This window comes from Poromitra crassiceps (genome assembly GCF_964638095.1).
Source record: "Poromitra crassiceps genome assembly, chromosome: 10".
Classification (NCBI taxonomy): Eukaryota; Metazoa; Chordata; class Actinopteri; order Beryciformes; family Melamphaidae; genus Poromitra; species Poromitra crassiceps.
The window spans coordinates 19,819,100-19,842,377 of NC_139631.1; the positions used below are offsets into that span (position 1 = coordinate 19,819,100).

The 23,278-nt window shown below is 41.0% G+C and overlaps 3 protein-coding genes across 3 annotated transcripts; all 3 read right to left on the reverse strand.

Annotated features, from left to right (window-relative positions):
* Positions 1 to 360: 360 nt before the first annotated feature.
* LOC310784302 (uncharacterized protein) lies at positions 361 to 18,380 on the reverse strand (the record flags this gene model as incomplete). The annotated part of the gene is made up of 5 exons (XM_083645318.1): positions 361 to 1,738; positions 2,453 to 2,699; positions 5,115 to 5,380; positions 15,975 to 16,913; positions 18,209 to 18,380. 5 exons carry the CDS (start codon positions 18,378 to 18,380, stop codon positions 783 to 785), a joined length of 2,580 nt encoding a protein of 859 aa, XP_083501444.1. The 3' UTR covers positions 361 to 782.
* On the reverse strand, positions 8,088 to 13,074 carry LOC310783888 (uncharacterized protein). The gene is made up of 2 exons (XM_083644803.1): positions 12,827 to 13,074; positions 8,088 to 11,855 (listed from the first exon to the last, which is right to left on the reverse strand). Exons 1-2 carry the CDS (start codon positions 12,996 to 12,998, stop codon positions 10,903 to 10,905), a joined length of 1,125 nt encoding a protein of 374 aa, XP_083500929.1. The 5' UTR covers positions 12,999 to 13,074; the 3' UTR covers positions 8,088 to 10,902.
* A 2,904-nt stretch (positions 18,381 to 21,284) lies between the features above and the next one.
* On the reverse strand, positions 21,285 to 22,854 carry LOC310783136 (uncharacterized protein). Its single transcript, XM_083643927.1, has 2 exons — positions 22,607 to 22,854; positions 21,285 to 22,470 (listed from the first exon to the last, which is right to left on the reverse strand). Exons 1-2 carry the CDS (start codon positions 22,776 to 22,778, stop codon positions 21,725 to 21,727), a joined length of 918 nt encoding a protein of 305 aa, XP_083500053.1. The 5' UTR covers positions 22,779 to 22,854; the 3' UTR covers positions 21,285 to 21,724.
* Positions 22,855 to 23,278: the final 424 nt, after the last annotated feature.

A 23,278-nucleotide genomic window follows, 5' to 3' on the forward strand; every position in this document is an offset into this window, starting at 1 on the left:
AAGCAAAGGTAAAACATTATAGCCAATTGACCACAGAAAAGATACGTGTCAGGTGGACATTAAGGGACAAGTGGTGAGAGTGAAAGCAGATGTTTCACCCACTTTGTCACAATCATGCATAAGTCTTTTCTACAAACTGACTGCTTTGGTAAGTGGAAACTAAATGACTATTCGCTCAGTGGTTTTTAATCATGTTCCTTTGTGACCAAAGAGAACGCACGTTATACCTATCATTCTAAAATTAGCCCTGACAAATAAGACAGAAACATACGTTTTTACAAACTTTTTAATATCCATTAGTTCCAAAACTTCCCTCAAACAACAAAAATGGTCTCAGCAAAAACATCATCAACCTGTTTATCAACCTGCAGTTTATTTAAGATAAGATGAAACCATTTATCCTCATGGGAATTGGGCTGCGGCATCAGCAAAAAGTGAAAGGATTCAGCAAAGAACAGGAAACAGGATACAGCTAGAATATAAAAATAAAAGCATAATAATATACACAATTTAGGAGTTTTGTAAACAAGCCTCTGATAGCCTCTAAATCATAAGGATCTATACAACCAAACAATGAATCTATTCCTGCGTCATGAAACTGAAGCCTCCACTTACATTTGGGACAAACACACAGTTCACAATGAGGCTGGAGGGACCAGGATCTCTGTCTAATACGTCTTACAACCGAGACCATCATGGAAAAGAAACTTAAACTTCAAATAACAGAACAGATTCTGGCAAATGTTTAGTACCACTTCACATATAAAGTATAAAGACACTTTTTAATAATCGGTACTGTGTGAAGCACTAGTATGGACAGTCATGTGCTTCTTGAGTTTTGAGCTGTTGGTGAACCCTCGTCCACAGAAACCACATGTGTACGGCTTCTCCCCTGTATGGATCATCATGTGCTCCTTCAAGCCATGTTTTTGAGCAAAACATTTCCCGCACGTGTTGCATGTATGCGGCTTTTGCCCTGTGTGGGTTCTGGTGTGCCTTTTCAAAGTTGACATGAGATTAAATCTTTTCCCGCACAAAAGACATTGATAAGGTCTGTCCCCTGTATGAATGATTAGATGCCTTTTTAAAGATGAGCGTTCGGCAAACTCCTTCCCGCAGTTGGCACAGCTGTAAGGCTTCTGGGTTCCTGTGTGAATTCTAAGATGTGGGGCAATGCTCTGTTGACTGGTGAGTCCTTTTCCACCAATTCCATGCCTGAAAGGCTTTTGTGTCTGTGTGCTTCCCATCTCTCTTTTCAAGACAGACCTCTGGGTAAACGCTTTTGGTTTAGTTCTAGTTGCTCCTGCGTTCCCAACACTGGATGTTTTGTAACTTTGACTCTCAGCTACAGGACAGTTGTCAGAGAGGAGCTGGTGGTCAGTGTCTGGTTCTGGTACTGCAGATTCCTCTCCGTCAGATTCAGATTTTACCCATTTAAATGAGATGTTGGCTAGAGTTTCTTTCTCTGCTACACTCTGAGTCTGGTAAGGATCTGAATGCAGAGACTGATGCTCACTGTGGTCACTTCCATCACAAGTAGGAGTCAAGTCAAATGTATCAACCTCCTCCCACAGTAAAGGTTGCTCTCCCTCATCATGACTGGTGCAGACTTCCTCCCATTCCTGTTTAATCTGTGGAGGCTCTGAGTCATCTTGACCCAGACTGAAGTTCCTCTGCTGGTTACAGTGCTGATGGCCAAGGAGAAGCTCCTCCTCAACAACAGACGGCAGTGGGGGGTCTGAAGGAAAGGACAAAGTGACACTTAATCAAACACATACAACCATAAACCATGTTTCGACGCTAGGGGGTCGAGCCCGGTGTCAAATGTATGGCACCTACTGATCTCAAATCAGTTCAATTGTCATTCATAAATTAGGCTCATACAAACGGACTAATTCAAATGAGATTTGACTCATCTGCAGTGTCCCTTATTCCAGGTTTCCTGCAGATCACCTGACCTGATGTGCCTTACTGCTAATATTTACCACCTATTTACAAATAAAACAAATACAAATTTCCAAATGTTGTAGGTTTTCATGTAGGATAGAGAGAAGAGTCATTCTGGCTGATATTCAGATAGATTTACTTGATTTTGAGAAATTGAGGGAGGAAGAAAATGATGAATATGAAGGCATCCTCCATATTCTACATAACTTCAGGTCTGTTTATTTCAGGATATAGACTACACTTAAATTAAAATATATGAAGTATCTTCGTTGAATCATCATAGGTGTTTTGAGTCTTCCCATTGCCTCAACGACCAGGAGATGTCGGCAGCGAATCTGCAGGAGGATAATGTTGAATCATTTCCCATCAGGCATCTGATGGGAAATGATTCAACATTAGGGTGACCAGTCACCATCGTTACACACACCAGTATACGCACCGTTATAAACCTATATATTGTGAGACAAAGTAGCCTATTGGTTGATTTCAATGTGATTTTACAAACCTGTCCTGTGTAGCTTTATCTCAGGCTTCAAAACGACATCCAGCAGCCTGCGCTGACGGTCGATCTCTTCCTCGTACTCCACTATTGTTTTTACAAACACTCCGAATATTTCCTCAGCAGCCGCAGTTAGTCGCTCGTTAACTAAACTTCTCAAACACTCGACAGCAGACATTTTCTCTGAAGATGAGGTACTCCACACAGCAACACAGCTAAAGCTGCTTACAGAGCTACTAGCGTTAGCTTTTAGCTATCCTTTCCTGTTCACACGGAAGTGCGCGCGGCTTCTTCTTCTTTCAAGTTCCCGGCAGTGTAGACGCTACTAGGCCTATTACTGCCCTCTGCAGGACAGCATATAGCTAACTCATACACACTTACCGTATTTTAGCCAAATTCCATATTCATAAATCCAAATTTAGCAATTCTAAACCTTTATTTTTGGTTTTTGAAAAGGAAACCAAACAGTACATCAAAACAATATTTAATTCAAAGAATAAGAAAGCTGCAATGACCATTGATTTATGCTCTTTATTTAATGTATGTTAGATGTATGTTAGAAATTCCCCCCTGGCTGTGGTAATTGTATGTATTAATGACGTACTTTTGTCTGTTTGTTTTGTCTTTATTTCTGTTTTCCATGTACTTATGTACTTTGTAATACTGCCAATAAGGATGTAAAAAAACCTCATACACACTTCATATTCTCGGATATAACTCTCTGAATCACGCAGGAACTGTAAAACTGCTTGTGATCAGCTGGTGGTTCTTATTATGGCAAAATAAATATTTAAGAGAAAATGATAAAACTCCTAGGTCTGACAAACTAATAAAAAATGGTGGAGACCCTGGAGATGATGCGCGATGGCTGCAGTTATGAAAATTGTCTGAAAGTGAATTCAGCAAACAGGACACAACTAGAATATAAAAATAGAAATATGAAAGCATAATGATATAAACAATTTAGGAGTTTAATCATGCCTCTGTGTGAGGAAGTGTAACCTTAAATTAATTAATTAGAAATGATTCCTGTCAGAGTATCCTTTTGTTGTTGGAGGATTTGTTTATTAACATACATGAACTGAGTTTAATACATAATACATAATAAGCTACATTAGCATGAACAAACTACATAATTGGTAGAATATAAGGAGATCTGTTAAGGCAGAATTTTCACAACATCATAAGTGTCACAGCTTACATATAGCCTATGTCCTTAACACACACTTCAGGTTTACAGTATAGACAGTCTCGGTTTGACGCCAGGAAAAAACTTTTGTGACGCACAGTTCGGAATGAGGCTGGAGGGACCGGGATCTCTGTCTAATACATCTTACAACAGAGACCATGGAGAAGAAATAAACTTGAAATTACAGAACAGATTCTGGCAAATATTTAGTACCACTTCACATATCAAGTACTGGAAAATCGATTCCTAGGCTCCCCAGCTGCGCGGCCTCGCCCGCCCTGCTGCTCGCCACTGCGCAGGCTTGCATACGTGGCCTCGCCTGCTCTATTGGCACTCATTTGCTCAACTTCGCATAACTGACGACATCCCTCACTGATGACACATGTCACTGTGGTGTCATAGACAGTGTGACATCATCAGTGACATCACAATTGCTTGAGTGACCATCACTGATAAGTGATAGAGGAGAGGTAGGGAAACAGTGGGAAATTGTCCAGAGAGGGGGAGAGGAGGATCGGGTTTTACAGAATGTAGGGAAACAGTGGATGGATAAATCCAGAGGGAGGTAATGCAACATAAAGGATGCCAACTGCCATAAAACACCACAGAAGTCCATCACTGCTGACATATCTGATGATGTAATAGACATTGTGACATCACTGAGGTCGACATTGTGACATCATCAGTGATGATGTCAGACATTGTGACATCATCAGCGGGACAAAAATTGAAACAGAGATACAGAGCCCACTTACTCCCTTTTATATTTGATGATGATGAAGAAGACACTTTTTAATCATGGGTACTGTGTGCAGCACTAGTATGGACAGTCATGTGCTTCTTGAGTTTTGAGCTGTTGGTGAACCCTCGTCCACAGAAACCACATGTGTACGGCTTCTCCCCTGTATGGGTCATCATGTGTTCCTTCAGGTTATATTTTTCCGCAAAAGATTTGCCACATGTGTTGCATGTATGTGGCTTTTGCCCTGTGTGGGTTCTGGTATGCCTTTTCAAAGTTGACAAGACATTAAATCTTTGCCCACACAAAAGACATTGATAAGGTTTGTCCCCTGTATGAGTGCGGAGATGCCTTGTTAAAGATGAGCGGTCGGCATACTCCTTCCCGCAGTTGACGCAGGTGTACTGCTTCTCATCTGTGTGAGTTCTAAGATGTGGGGCGATGCTATATTGACTGGTGAATCCTTTTCCGCTAATTCCGTACCTGAAAGGCTTTTGTGTCTGTGTGCTTTCCATGTCTCTTTTCAAGACGGACCTCTGGGTAAATGCTTTCGGTTTAGTTGTAGTTGCTCCTGTGTTCCCAACACTGGATGTTCTGTAACTTTGGCTTTCAGCTACAGGACAGTTGTGAGAGAGGAGCTGGTGGTCACTGTCTGGTTCTGGTACTGCAGATTCTTCTCTGTCAGATTCAGATTCTACCCATTTAAATGAGATGCTGCCTTGAGTTTCTTTCTCTGCTACACTCTGAGACTGGTAAGGATCTGAATGCAGAGACTGATGCTCATTGTGGTCATTTCCATCAAAAGTAGGAGTCAAGTCAAAGGTATCAGCCTCCTCCTGCAGTAAAGGCTGCTCTCCCTCATCATGACTGGTGGAGACATCCTCCCATTCCTCTTTAATCAGTGGAGGCTCTGAGTCCTCTTGACCCAGACTGAAGTTCCTCTGCTGGTTACAGTGCTGATGGCCAAGGAGAACCTCCTCCTCAACAACAGATGGCTGTGGAGGGTCTGAAGGAAAGGACAAAGGAAGGGACACTTGATCAAACATGTAAAGACATAAACACACAATGCAAGAATTCAGATGGTATCCAAGTCGTGTTACCCTGTAGTCAGCTCTGTCAATCCTAAGTAGTGTATTAATGCAAGAGTCAATTCAGGTGTTCTGACAAACTGGATTGATTTGTGTGTTATTAATACAGTACAGTACTTGTGATTATTTGGCAGAGCTGACTATAGCTCTGCCAATCATAAGTACTTTTGATTGGCAGCGCTGTTTCGAAAGATGACAAAGTTCTGGTTACTGGACGCTAAGGGGTCGAGCCCGGTGACAAATGTATGGCAACTACTGATCCCAAATCAGTTGTCATAACTTAGGCTCATACGAACTGACTGATTCAAATGAGATTTGTCTGATCTGCAGTGTCAGTTATTCCAGGTTTCCTGCAGATCACCTGATGAGCCTTACCGCTAATATTTACCACCTATTTACAAAAAAAAAAAAAGTCCAAATGTTTTAGGTTTTCATGTAGGATAGAGAGAAGAGTCATTCTGGCTGATATCAGATAGATTTAGTTGATTTGGAGAAATGGAGGGAGGCTAAAGAGTGCCCTGCTCACTGAGTAGAGTGTGAGTAAGGGTCAGTCCTTCCCGCAGCGACCCGGGTTAAAATCTGGGGTCCTTTGCTGCAAGTCCTCTTCGCTCTCTCTCCCATAACTTCCTGTCTCTCTCTACTTTCACCTATCAAATAAAGGCAAATTTAGTCTTTTTTTTTCTTCTTTAATTAAAAATATATATATTGATAATACTAGGAATTTTCTATTCCATACACATATGTTTAGTTTGAACAGTAGGCTATTTCATAGATAAAAAATAATTTAAATACTATGAGTAATAATAATATGAAGGGATCCATATTCTACATAACTTCAGGTCTGTTTATTTCAGGATATTGACTACTCTTAAATGAAAATATATGGAGTAAATTCGTTGAATAATTATACCGGTAGGTGTTATTTTGGGTCTTCCCATTGCCTTAACGTTACATGCATTTGACCAGCAGATGTCGTCAGCGCGCGGTGTTTCGAAACAACGGATCTGCAGGAGTAAAATATTGAATCATTTCCCATCACTATCGTTACGCACAGTATACGAACCGCTATGAACCTAGCGTTATATATTGTGAGCCATAATGTCATATTGATTGATTTCAATGTGATTTTACAAACCTGTCCTGTGCAGCCTTATCTCAGGCTTCAAAACGTCATCCAGCAGCCTGCGCTGACGGGCGATCTCTTCCTCGTACTCCACTATTGTTTTTACAAACACTCCGAATATTTCCTCAGCAGCCGCAGTTAGTCGCTCGTTAACTAAACTTCTCAAACACTCGACTGCAGACATTTTCACTGAATAAGAGATGAGGTACTCTACAGTTCACAGCAACAAAACTAGCTAAGCTACACCACGGAAGTGCGTGCGGCTTAAATTTCTTTCCGTACGAAGGTTTGCGCATTCTTTAGTTCCTAGCATGGATCTTGGTTTTAAGGCAGTTGGCATCAAAAATGCATTACCGCCAACTACTGGATTCAAACTCAACTGATCTGAATTGAACTAAAAAATAAACTAAACTAAAAAGTAGCAGTGTCCAGCCAAAGTGCTCCAATTCATAATTATTGTTCATACTAAAACTCAGAAATTGTCCGAGTTTCTAGCATGGATCGCTCCATACATTAGCACCTCAATCTGTGAAAATGCACAGCAGAATTTATGGCAACCATAAAAAAAATATATATATATATATATACAGTATCATATATATATATATATATATATATATATATGTGTATATATATACAGTATATACACACATATATATATATCCAAGATGGACAAGTGCAAGCCATATGTTTGTAAGCAGTAATGTTCCCACTTTCCATGCTGTTCTGAGAAAGTTTATTTACAGTTTTATGTGTCGACTTAGCCAGTCAAAGAATGATGTTATTATGGCCCTAGTGGTGCCTGCACAAAGTGACACAAAATTTATGTCACACTTCTGGAAGCACTGGAATAGCTGCCTGTATGTGTTTTAAACCTATTTGTTGTTGTTGTTGTTGTTGTTTTATTGTAGTCTGTTTTTGTACGTATTTTATATGGACCTGAGTCTGGAATAAAGTTTATATATATATATATATATATATTAGTATTAGTTATAATCATAAACTGCACACACATAGGTAAAAGCAGATTTCACCCTCTGCCCACAGTAACATCTCATGTCACACGTGGCTGACCTTGCTTGGCTCCAGCCTTGAGTGTGCTGTGTGCTCCAAGTCAGATCCTCCCTCCCCTCTCTCTCTGCCAATAAAGATTTATGAGTTATTACATCTTCACTGCATTACTGTAACTCTCTGTACTCCATATCATGTATATGTGAGATGATTGCAGTCTCTTTGTAACCATTGTTACAAAGATGGCGAATACATTAAGTAAGACAAACTTCCCTGGACTCTTGGCTTCATTATTCTAAGTTGGTCATCGTTTCATATTGGCTGGAAATGCTGTTGTTTATGTGGGATGAGGAGTGATGATTATTGGTACAAATTCCATTCCATAAAACAGTCTATCCTCACCATTCTAAAATTGTACTCAATAAATTAATGTCTAGCCCTGATGAATGAGACAGAAACAGAATAGTGTTTACAAACGTTTTAATGCCCATTAGTTCTAGATCCAAAACTTCCCTCAAACAACAAAACTGGTCTCACCAAAAACATCATCAAACTGTCTTATCAACCTGTATTTAAGATAAGGTGAAACCATTATGGTATCCTCATGGGGAATTAGGCCACTGCATCAGGAAAAAAAAGTGAAAGGATTCAGCAGAGAACAGGAAACAGGACACAACTAGAATACAGGAAACAACTAGACCATAAAAATATAAATATAAAAGCATGATATACTATTTAGGAGTTGTATAAACATGCCTGTGTGAGGAAGTGTAACCTCTGTAAAACGGTATGCGTGCAGTTGGTGGTACACTATGGAAAGTATTCCTGTCAGAGAATCCTTTGTTGTTGGAGGGTTTATTTCCATGAACTAAATACATCACCCTAAATAACCTACATTAGCATGAACAAACTACATCATTGGTATAATATAAGGAGATCTGTTGTTCATACAGAATTTTCACAACATCATGTCACAGCTTACATGTAGTCTATGTCCTTAACACACACTTCAGGTTTATACTTTTTAAGACAGTCTCGGTTTTGACGGCAGGAAAAAACTCACTAGTCATCTGCTCGATGACTGGATGACGACTAGCCAATCTGCATGCATGCCGCATCGCTCTCTCCCTCACTCTCAAATTTGGCTAGAAGCCAAGGTAGGGTGAGTGCCATACCTTACCATAACAAAACAACACCCTTGATGAAGATACGTCTTAATCACTGGTAGTCTGTGCAGCACTAGTATGGAGTCAGTAATTTTACTTTCGATTAGCCGACACTCATTGCCGGTTAACTAACTGATTTTTTATATTTTTCTTTAATACATGAAATACAAGACAGTGGCATGTGCCTTTCAGTCCAGCGCTCCATTCAGGGTTCAAGACTGCATATGCAACCATTATTTTAGAGCGTGCGAGTCCGGTACTGCAGTGCTTCCCACTACCAACTCCGCTTGAATTTGACATTAGTCTTATGTCAGACTAATGTCTGGGACAGTGATATTTCCACAAATTCCATGATCCAGAAGAGAGACAGTCTCTACTCAGGCAGCCTGCCTCTGTGTGTGTGTATGGGGGAGGCGGAGGCAGGAAGCGCGCTCCCCGCTCGCTCTCACTGACACACTAGCTCAGTCAGATACACACACACAGAGGCTGCATTTACACTGCAGGTCTTGATGCTCAGTTCTGACTTTTTGCCTATATCAGATTTTTTTTAACCTTCTGCTTACATCTACGGTACTTTTAAAAGTGACCCATATCTGATACCTGTGCACTTACACTTGCTTCTCTTAAAACAACCCACATACATAAGGAATAAACTCATTAATGAGTAGCACAGACCAGACGGTGGAGCACAAGTCCCTACAGGAATATTCTAGAAATATTAGAGATATTATGGGGGAACCACAGGAGAACAACAAATGTGCCTCCTAACTCACTCTGGAGCACCACTGACTCACCAAGTCCAGAAATATTAAACGAATATTAAATCCTCGTGCTGCTATATTAAACGCATGAAATGAGCTGCATGGTAAAGTGTCCGTTTCTCCTCCTCCGATCCTTTGATGGAAACGTTAATAATAAACTGACCGGGAGATAATAAATCCTGTGTTTGGATACAGAATCATCTGTGCATTGGGAGATGAATTTCAGGAGGCATTCTGAACAAAATTGGACTTACGGTGTTTGAATAAAGCCTTCATGGTCGTAATGGGAGCGAGACGCACTGCAGTCAGCCAAACAGCTGAGCACAGCCTCTGGAAATGCGTGAGTAGCACACGGCATTTTCAATCACGTACGACTCGCAATGAGAGGTAATATCCGATATGTCCGCTTAGATTACAGTCGCATTGGTCCATGTCTGATTCATATCGGATTTATTTCCACATATGAGTGAGGCCTGAATCGGACCTGACAATATCCGGTCCCATGTGCTTTTCTCCTGCTTACACGTTCATATCACATATATATATATATAATCTGAATTAGGTCACTTGTACTACCGTAGTCTAAATGCGTCCAGACAGACGACGGAGAGAAGTAACGTTAACATTAAAGTGTGGTTATACTTCTGTAGAGCGATGAGGAAGACGCTTCTTGTTGAAACACAAGCGATCTCTCTAAACACTTAGCGAACTTGCAAAGTGAACGTTGAGTAAAAGTAAAAACTGCAGGTGGAGGAATGCAGTTTTCGACTGCCTAGCAGCTCGTCAGGTAACGTTAATGTTATATTCAGCCCACCCACAATCCACACATGGAGTTAATGAAATTATAGAACATGGGTTAATGAGCTGATTGTTTCGCTATGAGTGTTCATAAATTCAATATGAAATGGTCAGAGCATCATCTGAAAAGTCATTCAGAAAGTTTGTTTCAGAGCAGGGTGGCGGATATTTGGGGGCTGCAGGTAGTGTATCTGTCGTTAGATTAGCAACACTGTTGTATGCAAATTAAGCAATTGTTTACAGCAGAGGTTCTCAAATGTTTTTCAGGCCCCTTACAAGATAGAAAATATACCGGGGACCCCCTCATTCTGATTTGTGATTTTGGGCTAAGCTTAATTGTTTCCACGGTAACGTACTTGACTTTTAAATTTATAGGTTTGTTATATTATAATGTAATCCATGAACCATTTTAGATTTAAAGCATAATATATTTTTGTTGAACTATGAAGGTTTTGCAAAAAAAAAGTTTTTTTTATTTTCCTGAAAACTTTTTGCGGACCCCCTGGCAAAGTGCCACAGACCCCCATTTGAGAACCACTGGTTTACAGACATGTGTAACCAGTCACTCGGTGCTTAACCAGTTAACCGTTGACATGCCTAGTATGAACAGTCATGTGCTTTTTGAGGTTTGAGCTGTTGGTGAACCCTCGTCCACAGAAACTGCATGTGTACGGCTTCTCCCCTGCATGAATCATCATGTGTTCCTTCAGGCCATGTTTTTGAGCAAAACATTTCCCACAAGTGTTGCATGTAAACGGCTTTTGCCCTGTGTGGGTCCTGGTGTGCCTTTTCAAGTGTGACATGGCATTAAATCTTTTCCCGCACAAAAGACATTGATAAGGTCTGTCCCCTGTATGAATGATTAGATGACTTTTTAAAGACGAGCGGTCGGCAAACTCCTTCCGGCAGTGGACGCAGGTGTAAGGCTTCTGGCCTGTGTGAAGTCTAAGATTCGGGGCGATACTCTGTTGACTAGTGAATCCTTTTCCGCTAATTCCGTGCCTGAAAGGCTTTTGTGCCTGTGTGCTTTCCATGTCTCTTTTCAAGACGGACCTCTGGGTAAACGCTTTTGGTTTAGTTCTAGTTGCTCCTGCATTCCCAACACTGGATGTTTTGTAACTTTGGCTCTCAGCTACAGGACAGTTGTGAGAGAGGAGCTGGTGATCACTGTCTGGTTCTGGTACTGCAGATTCCTCTCTGTCAGATTCAGATTTGACCCATTTAAATGAGATGCTGCCTTGAGTTTCTTTCTCTGCTACACTCTGATTCTGGTAAGGATCTGAATGCAGAGCCAGAGACTGATGCTCACTGTGGTCACTTCCATCGCAAGTAGGATTCAAGTCAAAGGTATCAGCCACCACCTCCTGCAGTAAAGGCTGCTCTCCCTCATCATGACTGGTGCAGACTTCCTCCCATTCCTCTTTAATCTGTGGAGGCTCTGAGTCCTCTTGACCCAGAATGAAGTTCCTCTGCTGGTTACAGTGCTGATGGCCAAGGAGAACCTCCTGCTCAACAATAGATGGCTGTGGGGGGTCTGAAGGAAAAGACAAAGGAAGGAACACTTGATCAAACACGTAACGACATAAACATACAATGCAAGCATTCAGAAGGTATCCAAGTCCTGGGAGCCTGGAGTCAGCTGTTTTGAAATATGTCAAAGTTCTGGTTATTGAACACTAGGGGGTCGACCCCGGTGATAAATGTATGGCAACGCCAACTACTGATCTGGAATCAGTTGTGATAACTTAGGCTCATTACGATCTGACTGATTTAAATTAGATTTGACTGAGTTTTGACTGAGTCAGTTATTCCAGGTTTCCTGCAGATCACCTGATGTGCCTTACTGCTAATTACAATAAAAACAAATAAAAATGACCAAATGTTGTAGGTTTTCATGTAGGATAGAGAGAACAGTCATTCTGGCCGATATTCAGATAGATTTAGTTGATTTGGAGAAATGGAGGGAGGAAGAGACCAAGGTTACAAACTGCAAATGGTTTTCATCAGGGGTGCCCTGCTCAGTAGAGCATGTAGGCTACACTGTAAGGGTCAGTCCTTCCTGTCTCGCTCTACTTTCGCCTATCAAATACAATTTAGTCTTAAAAATTAATTTCTTCAATAAAAAAAAGTCTTGACAATGGATTTTTTTTCCTCCACTCCTTTTATACACAAATATTTAGTTTGAACAGTAGGCTATTTCATAGACAAATTCAGATACCGTATAACCATATAAACGCCTTTTTATGTCTATCTATAAAGTCTAAATATAACATAGCCATAGCCTACATAAATGTCATGGAAATGATTAAAATACAACCATAAAGGCATCCTTCTATTCTACACAGCGCGCGATGTTTCGAAACAGCGTTATCTGCAGGATAATAAAGAATAATTTCCAATCACTTTCGCTTCGTTATGCACATTATACGCACCGCTATTATCTATTGTGAGCCGCCAAAATAGCCTATTGATGTATTTCAATGATTTCAATGTGATTTTACAAACCTGTCCTGTGCAGCCTTATCTCAGGCTTCAAAACCTCATCCAGCAGCCTGCGCTGACGGTCGATCTCTTCCTCGTACTCCACTATTGTTTTTACAAACACTCCGAATATTTCCTCAGCAGCCGCAGTTAGTCGCTCGTTAACTAAACTTCTCAAACACTCGACAGCAGACATTTTCACCGAATTAGAGATTAGGTAGTGGTACTACACAGCAACAAAGCTAAAAGCTACACGAGCTAGCCGAACTAGCTTCTCCTGTTCTTCTTCTTCTTCTTCTTCTTCTTCTTTAAATTTCCGGCAGACTAGGCACGGGTTAGTGCATTGCTGCCTCACACTGTAAACTACGTCGTCTTCTTCTTATTCTTCTTTAGTGTTTTTATGTCGGTTGGCAACCAACATAAAGGTGCATTACCGCCACCAACTGGATGGAGTTTGATGTCTTCTACATATTGGAGTCTATTTACAATGTTCATCATGTATCATCACCCATAGTGCTCCCATTCACGATATATATGTCCATTCTACGACTCAGTCGGAGGGAACTCATCCCTCAGCGCCTTCTCGATCTCCTCTCCAGAAATGTCAACAACATTCAAGAACCTTCTAGCTGCATCCATCATCATCTTAATCTTTTCCTTTTTTCCTTTGATCTGTTCCGCACAATTAATTACCATGGCCATGAATGTCAAAAATCCTTTCTTGTCCACACAAATGTTTCGTTCAATTCCACCAGTTCCACTCTTCTGCTCAGATTCATTTTGCACTTTTTCCTTTCCCTCAATCTCCCTGCACTTAACAGCCTCAGCATACGACACTCCTTTCTCCTCTCTGATCCTTCTCACTTCAATCTCCTTAACTCTACGTGGACACTGCGCTGATCCTGTTCTATGACTCCCCTCACAGTGCAGACATTTTACCTCGTCTTTACATTTCTCCCTCCTGCACTCGTCTCCACCACACCGTCCACATCTCCTTTGTCCTCTGCACACTGCAGCAACATGACCGTACTCCTGACAAGAATAACACCTGAGAGGAGCCCTCTCATACTCCCTCACCCTATAGCTGACACTATCCACAAACACTCGATCCGGGATTTCTCCTTCAAAACTCAAACACACTGAGGTACTCTCCTCGCTTACACCATCTCTAAACCGATTCAATCTCCTTGCCTCAAATACACCTTCCACTTCTTTAAATACATCACAGTAAACACATACTGGCACTCCACTGATCACTCCTTTCTTCACTGTCACTGGACCTGTTCCAAGTCGGAAACACATCACATTACAAGATTTGAACGACAATAAATCTAGAACTTGCAACTCCTGCTTCTTCGACACACAATCAATAATAACAATCCCACCTCTCGTTATTTTGACAGACTTAACTGCTCCAAACTCTTCTTTCACAAACTTTCCCACCTCATGTGGATTGCTAAACACTCCATCAATTTCTGAACACGCTTTCATTCCAACCACCCAAGGCCCCAACCCATCTTTTTTCACTTTCTTAATATTCTGAGCAGACCCGCTCGAGACACTCGACACACTCTTTCTCTTGTTTTCCAGACACCTCGGATCTTCTTCATTGTTTGATTCTCCCTCCAAATCACTCTCAGACGGCATTTCCGCCATTGTGCTCCGACGCCGTCCCTTGCGCGGCATCACTCAGAACAAACTCCAGCTTCTCCTGTTCTTTCCTGTTCACAAGGAAGTGCGCGCGGCTTCTTCTTCTTCTTTCAAGTTTCCGGCAGTGTAGACGCTACTAGGCGTATTACTGCCCTCCGCAGGACCAGGATATAACTAACTCAAACACACTTCATATTCTCGGATATAACTGAATCATGCAGGAACTGCTTTTGTGATCAGCTCATGGTTCCAATATGGCCAAATAAAGATTTAAGAGAAAATTATAAAACTCCTAGGTCTGACAAACTTTTATAAAAGGCTTCCCTTTCTGTCTTATTTGGCACATTCTAGGAAAACACACTTCAGAACATCCACACTCACATAATCCATTAGGGCGTTTCCCCACAATATGCAAACACTGATTCAACCCATAATGCCCGAGCCGCAGTCTGCAAATTTTAACAGAATTTCCAAGTTCCAGAGCAATAAATTACTTTTTAAATCTGAGGCTGCAAACAAGCGTCTACCTTTTTTCCCATAAATCCTGCCATTCTTTCAATTACATCCTTGATTTTCTCTCTCCAAGTTCTACTCTTCCCAGGGATATATTCACATCTACTTCTTCTTTTGTTAGGCTTTCCTTTGCTATGGAATCAGCTGATTCCACACTGCTTCAATTTCTTTCAGAATGAAGCTTTGCACATTCTTTAGTTCCTAGCTTGTATCTCTCCATACATTAACACCTCAATCTGTAAAAATGCACAGCAAGAGTTGTAGCAAACGTTTTCACACTTTTTTGTTTATTTTTATATAAATATCTGCAGTTTATTACATAAAAAAAAAATTGGCCTACATAAGGTTAATCATAACACATCTCTAAACAGAATTGAGTGATGCCATTTTGTCAACCAAGGTCTTACCTTTTTTTAATTATTATTATTACAGGCACAAGGACAATGCCAAAAAGACACCACAGCAACATGACAGCACAATACACCCTCACACAAACAAAAGAAATTACAAAAAGACAAAAACCAGAAACAAAAATATATAAAAAAGAAAATAGAAATACGCTAAAACATAACCCAGTTTGGCAGGATCCCTTCAACAAAAATCAGTTTGTCCCCACTCCTCACTGGAGCAGACCCTCTCCCACTTCATGTCGTGTTGCACCATGCAACCGCCCATAGCCATAAAGCACTGCAAAACAAACTGGCTTCTCAATACATTTTTAAAGAAACTTAAATTCAAGTCTGTTTGGGTTCGAGCTTTAAAAATGAAAATGTTCCTCAACAGAACAATTGTATTTACTATCTCGAGGCAGTTTTCATTAAGAACGCCCAACACAATGCTCTGTCCTTCTGTCCTTTACTACAAGGTACCATTATCATACTATAAAGCAAGGAATGTGTATGTGTGTGTGTGTGTGTGTGTGTGTGTGTAAATCGACCCATCATGCCTATCTGCCGCCAGATTGACAACACTGTTGTATGCAAATTAACCAATTGACAGACTGGTTAACCGTTGACATCCCTAGTATGGAGAGTCATGTGCTTCTTGAGGTTTGAACTCTTGGTGAACCCTCGTCCACAGAAACCGCATGTGTACGGCTTCTCCCCTGTGTGGATCATCATGTGTTCCTTCAGGCCATGTTTTTGAGCAAAACATTTCCCACAAGTGTTGCATGTATGCGGCTTTTGCCCTGTGTGGCTTGTGGTGTGCCTTTTCAAGTGTGACATGACATTAAATCTTTTCCCGCACAAAAGACATTGATAAGGTTTGTCGCCTGTATGAATGATTAGATGCCTTTTTAAAGATGAGCGGTCAGCAAACTCCTTCCCGCAGTTGGAACAGGTGTACAGCTTCTTGCCTGTGTGAGTTCTAAGATGCGGGTCGATGCTATATTGACTGGTGAATCCTTTTCCGCTAATTCCGTGCCTGAAAGTGTTTTGTGTCTGTGTGCCTTCCATGTCTCTTTTCAAGACGGACCTCTGGGTAAACGCATTTGGTTTAGTTCTAGTTGCTCCTGCGTTCCCAACACTGGATGTTTTGTAACTTTGGCTCTCAGCTACAGGACAGTTGTGAGAGAGGAGCTGGTGGTCACTGTCTGGTTCTGGTACTGCAGATTCCTCTCTGTCAGATTCAGATTTTACCCATTTAAATGAGATGTTGGCTAGAGTTTCTTTCTCTGCTGCACTCTGAGTCTGGTAAGGATCTGAATGCAGAGACTGATGCTCACTGTGGTCACTTTCATCACAAGTAGGAGTCAAGTCAAAGGTATCAGCCTCATCCCACAGTAAAGGCTGCTCTCCCTCATCATGACTGGTGCAGAGTTCCTCTCGTTCCTCTTTAATCTGTGTAAGCTCTGAGTCCTCTTGACCCAGACTGAAGTTCCTCTGCTGGTTACAGTGCTGATGGCCAAGGAGAACCTCCTCCTCAACAACAGACGGCTGTGGGGGTTCTGAAAGGACAAAGGAAGGGACTTGATCAAACATAAAAACAAAACAAAAAACAAACAAAAATTCAGATTATATCCAAGTCCTGGGAGCCTATAGTCAGCTCTGCCAATCATAAGTATTTATGATTGGCAGAGCTGTTTCAAAAGATGTCAAAGTTCTGGATATTGGACAGTAGGGGGTCGAGCCCGGTGTCAAAAGTATGGTAACTACTGATCTCGAATCAGTGTTGTCATCTGTGGGACAGAGAAACAGACTCTCTTTTTCTCTTTTTCCAAGCTCTCTTTTATATACTGAATTATGGGGTGGGGGGGGAAAAGTGCATAATGTTGCTAAAGTATAGTGTGAACAATAGCACTGTATCTGTGTTCTTCGTCGTCATCTTCTTGCAACCAATTTGTAGGTGAGTCCAAGTGGAGGTTTGAACCAAATGTGACAAAATTCCGTCAAGGCATTCCTGCATGATATATCGCGTTAACAAACATCAGACGGATGGACGGACATACGGACGGAATGTCGAAACCATAATGCCCCCGGCTCGGCTATCGCCGGCGGATGCATAAAAACGAGGAATGCATAAAAACGAGGAATTTTCTTCTCCTCCACTCCTTTTATACACAAATGTTTAGTTTGTACAGTAGGCTATTTCAGAGACAAATAACCATATAAATGCATTTTTTTTTATGTCTATCTATAAAGTCTAAATATAACATAGTACGTACATACATACAATACAACCATTTGAAGGTATCCATATTCTACATAACTTCAGGTCTGTTTATTTCAGGATATAGACTACTCTTAAATGGTAACTTAGTTGAATCATTATTAGGTGTAGTTGTTTTGGGTCTTCCCATTGCCTAGTCTGGGGCCAAAAGTGTAGCACTACGTCATCCTGCGGAAACACACCACGGTGTTGCGGCGCGCGCGGGAACGGCTCCTAAAAATATTCTGCTCTGAAAACAGGGCATCATAGGAACGTAAATAAATGTGATGCGCGTTATCTAGCTACGTAGCTATAAAAAAATATATAGCTGTCTGTCTCTAGGAGAGAGAGCCTGGTACCCATTATTACAGGGAATGATCATCCTCATTTTATTTCTCTCTAGGAGAGAGCCTGGTGATGCGAGGTTACATTTGACCAGCAGATGTCGCCAACGCGCGGTGTTTTGAAACTGCGAATTTGCAGGAGCATTAAAATAAAATTTGAATAATTTCCCATCAGGCATCACTAGTATCGTCACGCACCATTATCCACCGCTATAAAACTATTGATTGATTTCAATGTGATTTTACAAACCTGTCCTGTGTAGCTTTATCTCAGGCTTCAAAACGTCATCCAGCAGCCTGCGCTGACGGTCGATCTCTTCCTCGTACTCCACTATTGTTTTTACAAACACTCCGAATATTTCCTCAGCAGCCGCAGTTAGTCGCTCGTTAACTAAACTTCTCAAACACTCGACAGCAGACATTTTCTCTGAATTAGAGATGAGGTACGTACTGTACACATCAACACAGCTAAAGCTACACCAGCTAGTTCTCTTCTTTCCTGTTCACACGGAAGTGCGCGCGGCTTCTTCTTCTTCTTCTTTCAAGTTTCCAACAGTGTAGACGCTGCTATTACTGCCCTCCGCAGGACTAGGATATAACTTCTTATTTTTTGTTTAATGGTGGATTACAATCTTTGAACCAGGATATAACTAACTCAAACACACTTCATGTTCTCAGATACAACTCTGAATCATGCAGGAACTGTAAAACTGCTTTTGTGATCAGCTAGGGGTTCTTATTATGGTCAAATAATTATTTCAAAGAGAGAAAATGATATTATATTTGGCACATTCTAGGAAAACATGCTTAACTGTTTCAGGACATCCACACTCACATAATCCCAGAGGTGGAAAGTACTCAAGTGCATGTACAAGTAGGCTACATCACATGTAGTTTTTTTTGTAGGAGTTGTGCTTTTTAAGTATTTTTATAATCCTATACTTTTACTTGAGTAATTTCAATAATATATTCTACTTAAATGTACACTGAGTAAGTTAGCAAATTTTTGTTTTGCACACTGCACTATGAAAACAGCACAGTAGCATTGGGACTGCCCGCTAACAGGTCCAGAATCACTTCCGCATTTAGGGGGCCCAAACTGGTGGCTTGCGCCAATTGAATTAGACAGGTGTAGACAATCAAATTGTAATGATCCCCATGTCACATTAGTTCAGAAATATCAGTTTCATTTGACACTGCTGATAGACTGCACCTTTCACTGACAAGTGAAGTCATTATTTATTCTATTTTATTGCTATTCTATAGGTTCCCCCCCACACTGTTTGCCTTATTTACTGTAATATCACTGTTGTGACTATGTACCTACTGTAATGTACTTGCACTATGTCTTGTAAAAAAGGAGAGAATCACCAAACTTAGCATCCCTGACTGCATCTGAACGAGCTGTTCAGTATGAAAGACAAGACAGACAAAGACAGGGCCAGCTTAGGTAACACGTAACGTGTTGATGTGTGAAATGTATTGGGGTCCATAATTAAAATATAAAACATTTCAAAGTAACACAAAATAAAGCTTAGATCTGGCCCAAAAAAACAAGCCCGACCCGAGCCTGTGCAGTGTGCACGCTCTGCCTGAGCCCGGCCCCTCCCATTGACTGCATGGGCCCGAGCCCGGCCCAAACCCAAAATTCTCCTGGTAAGTTGACTGTTTGTCTAAACCAGTGCTACTCAACCTTTGACCAAAAAAAATCTTTGCAAGAGCCACAATCCAAAAAGTCCCTTTCCTTGCATTATTTATTCTCTGATCTTTTTTCTTTTTTTTTAAGTAGGAGAAAGAGCCACAACTACCCATAAAGGAACCGCATGTGGCTCTAGAGCCTTGGGTTGAGTATCACTGATCTAAACTATATCCATGTTGTCTGTTCAGTCTTGTGAATAATACAGTGATTGATAGTGTTCTGAGGTTACAATCTTATAACATTCTGATTACCACACCAAATATTACCCCATTCTTACTATAATAAGTGTGTGATTGGGCTGAAACTTTCAGGAAGTGTAAAGAGCACCCGTGTGGGTGACCTGACGGAGTCAGATTTTTAAATTAGGTAATTGCCCTAATTACCTAATGATTTGATGTCACTTGAGCAATCATCAGTGATGATGTTATCCTTCCTGGCTGAGCAGACGGGGGGGCAGACTAGGCAGACTCGGTGGGTCTAACTCCCGGGGGGAGTGGGGGCTCCAACTCCCACGGGGGGGTCCAACTTCCATGGGTCTACTAGTTATTAAAAAAAGACAAAGAAAGGGCATTATATCTGATCACAAACCCAGCCCGGGTCAGAGGAATAGAGGGGAAATTCTGGCCCGAACCGGGTCAGGTTCGGGCAAAGAATCTAACCTCTAACTAACGCAAATGTACTTTTACTTGAGTACTTTGAGTACATTTAAATAATCTACTTTTTTTACTCTTACTTGAGTAATTTGCTGGACTAGTACTTTTACCTGTACTTGAGTTAATTTTCACTAAATTAACAATACTTGTACTTGAGTATTTGTCAGTACTCTTTACACCTCTGCATAATCCATTAGGATGTTTCCCCACAACATGCAAACACTGATTCAGCCCATAATGCCTGAGCTTCAGTCTGTAAATTTTAACCGAATTTCTCTGGGTTCCAGAGCAATAAGTGACTTTTTTAATCTGAGGCTACAAACAAGTGTCTTCCCTTTGTCTCATTTTCCCATAAATCCTGCCATTCTCTTTCAACTCCATCCTTGATTTTCTCTCTAAGTTCTACTCTGCCCAGCGATATATTTACATCTACTTCTTCTTTTGTTAGGCTTTCCTTTGCTATGGAATCAGCTGATTCCACACGGCTTCAATTTCTTTCCGAATGAAGCTTTGCTCATTCTTTAGTTCCTATAGGATCACTCCATACATTAACACCTCAATCTGTGAAAATGCACAGCAAAGGTTATGGCAACCGTGGTGGGATTTATTACAAAAGCAAAAGGTAAATTATAGCCAACTGAACACAGAAAATAAGGTACATGTAAGGTGAACATCAAGGGACAAGTGGTGAGAGTGAAAATGGTTTCACCCACTTTGTCACAATCATGCATAATTATTTTCTACAAACTGACTCTGCTTTGGTAAGGGGAAATTAAACAAGTAGCTATACTATAGCTCAGTGGTTTTTAATGATGTGCCATTGTGACCATGGAGTGTGAAAGTTATACCTACCATTCTAAAATTGTACTTGTGACGTCTTGACGAATGAGACGGAAACAGAATGTTTTTTTTTACAAACCTTTTAATATCCATTAGTTCTAGATCCAAAACTTCCCTCAAACAAAACTGGTCTCACCAAAAACATCAACATGCAGTTTATTTAAGATAAGATTAAAACGTTTATTCTCATGGGGAATTAGGCTGCTGCATCAGCAAAAAGTTAATGGATTCAGCAAAGAACAGGAAGCAGGACACAACTAGAATATACAAATATAAATATAAAAGCATAATAATATAAAAACAATTTAGGCCATAGTCTCTAATTCATAGGGATCTATACAAAGAAATAATGAATCTAATTCCTGCTTCATGAGACTGAAGCCTCCACTTACATTTGGGACACACAGTTCAGAATGAGGCTGGAGGGACCGGGAACTCTGTCTAATACGTCGTACAACCGAGACCATGGAAAAGAAACTTAAACTTCAAATAACAGAACAGATTCTGGCAAATGTTTAGTACCACTTCACATAAGTATGAAGACACTTTTTAATCATGGATACTGTGTGCAGCACTAGTAATGGACAGTCATGTGCTTCTTGAGTTTTGAGTTGTTGGTGAACCCTCGTCCACAGAAACCGCATGTGTATGGCTTCTCCCCTGTATGGATCATCATGTGTTCCTTCAGGTTATATTTCTGAGCAAAAGATCTCCCACACGTGCTGCATGTATGCGGCCTTTGCCCTGTGTGGGTTGCAGTGTGCCTTTTCAAGTGTGACATGACATTAAATCGTTTCCCGCACAAGAGACATTGATAAGGTTTGTCCCCTTTATGAATGATTAGATGCCTCTGGGTAAACGCTTTTGGTTTAGTTCTAGTTGCTCCTGCATTCCCAACACTGGATGTTTTGTAACCTTGGCTCTCAGCTACAGGACAGTTGAGAGAGAGGAGCTGGTGGTCATTGTCTGGTTCTGGTACTGCAGATTCCTCTCTGTCAGATTCAGATTCGACCCATTTAAATGAGTTGCTGCATATAGTTTCTTTCTCTGCTACACTCTGAGTCTGGTAAGGATCTGAATGCACAGACTGAGGCTCACTGTGGTCACTTTCATCACAAGTATGAGTCAAGTCAAAGGTATCAGCCTCCTCCTGCAGTAAAGGCTGCTCTCCCTCATCATGACTGGTGCAGACTTCCTCCCATTCCTCTTTAATCTGTGGAGGCTCTGAGTCCTCTTGACCCAGACTGAAGTTCCTCTGCTGGTTACAGTGCTGATGGCCAAGGAGAACCTCCTCCTCACCAACAGATGGCTGTGGAGGGTCTGAAGGAAAGGACAAAGGAAGGAGCACTTGATCAAACACATGAAAACATAAACATACTGTATGTTTATGTTTTTAGCATTGTATTACAATGCAATAATTCAGATGGTATCCAAAGTCTAGGCTGATTTTACAAACCTGTCCTGTGTAGCTTTATCTCAGGCTTCAAAACGACATCCAGCAGCCTGCGCTGACGGGCGATCTCTTCCTCGTACTCCACTATTGTTTTTACAAACACACCGAATATTTCCTCAGCAGCTGCAGTTAGTCGCTCGTTAACTAAACTTCTCAAACACTCGACTGCAGACATTTTCACTGAATAAGAGATGAGGTACTACACAGCAACACAGCTAAAGCTACACCAGCTAACTGAACTAGCTTTTAGCTCTTCTTTCCTGTTTACGGAAGTGCGTGCGGCTTCAATTTCTTTCCGCATGAAGGTTTGTGCATTCTTTAGTTCCTAGCTTGGATCAGAGATGATTAATCTGTGAAAATCCACAGCAGAAGTTATGGCAACCGTTTTTACACTTTATTTTATTTTTTATATAAATATCTACAGTTTTACATAAAAAATCCTACATAAGGTTCATCATAACACATCATGGTGGAGGCAGTCCACGCCACGAAACAGAAACCAGCGGGCATCAACACATCACTGAAGTGATGTGATACAGCACGCAAGAAAGACGCAACTACCCTGTAAGTACGGGTAACAAGATCTGTACTTACAGGTTAGGCACGGGGTACAAAATCTGTACTTACAGGGTAAGTACGGGGTACAAGATGTGAATTTACCCTGTAAATACAGGG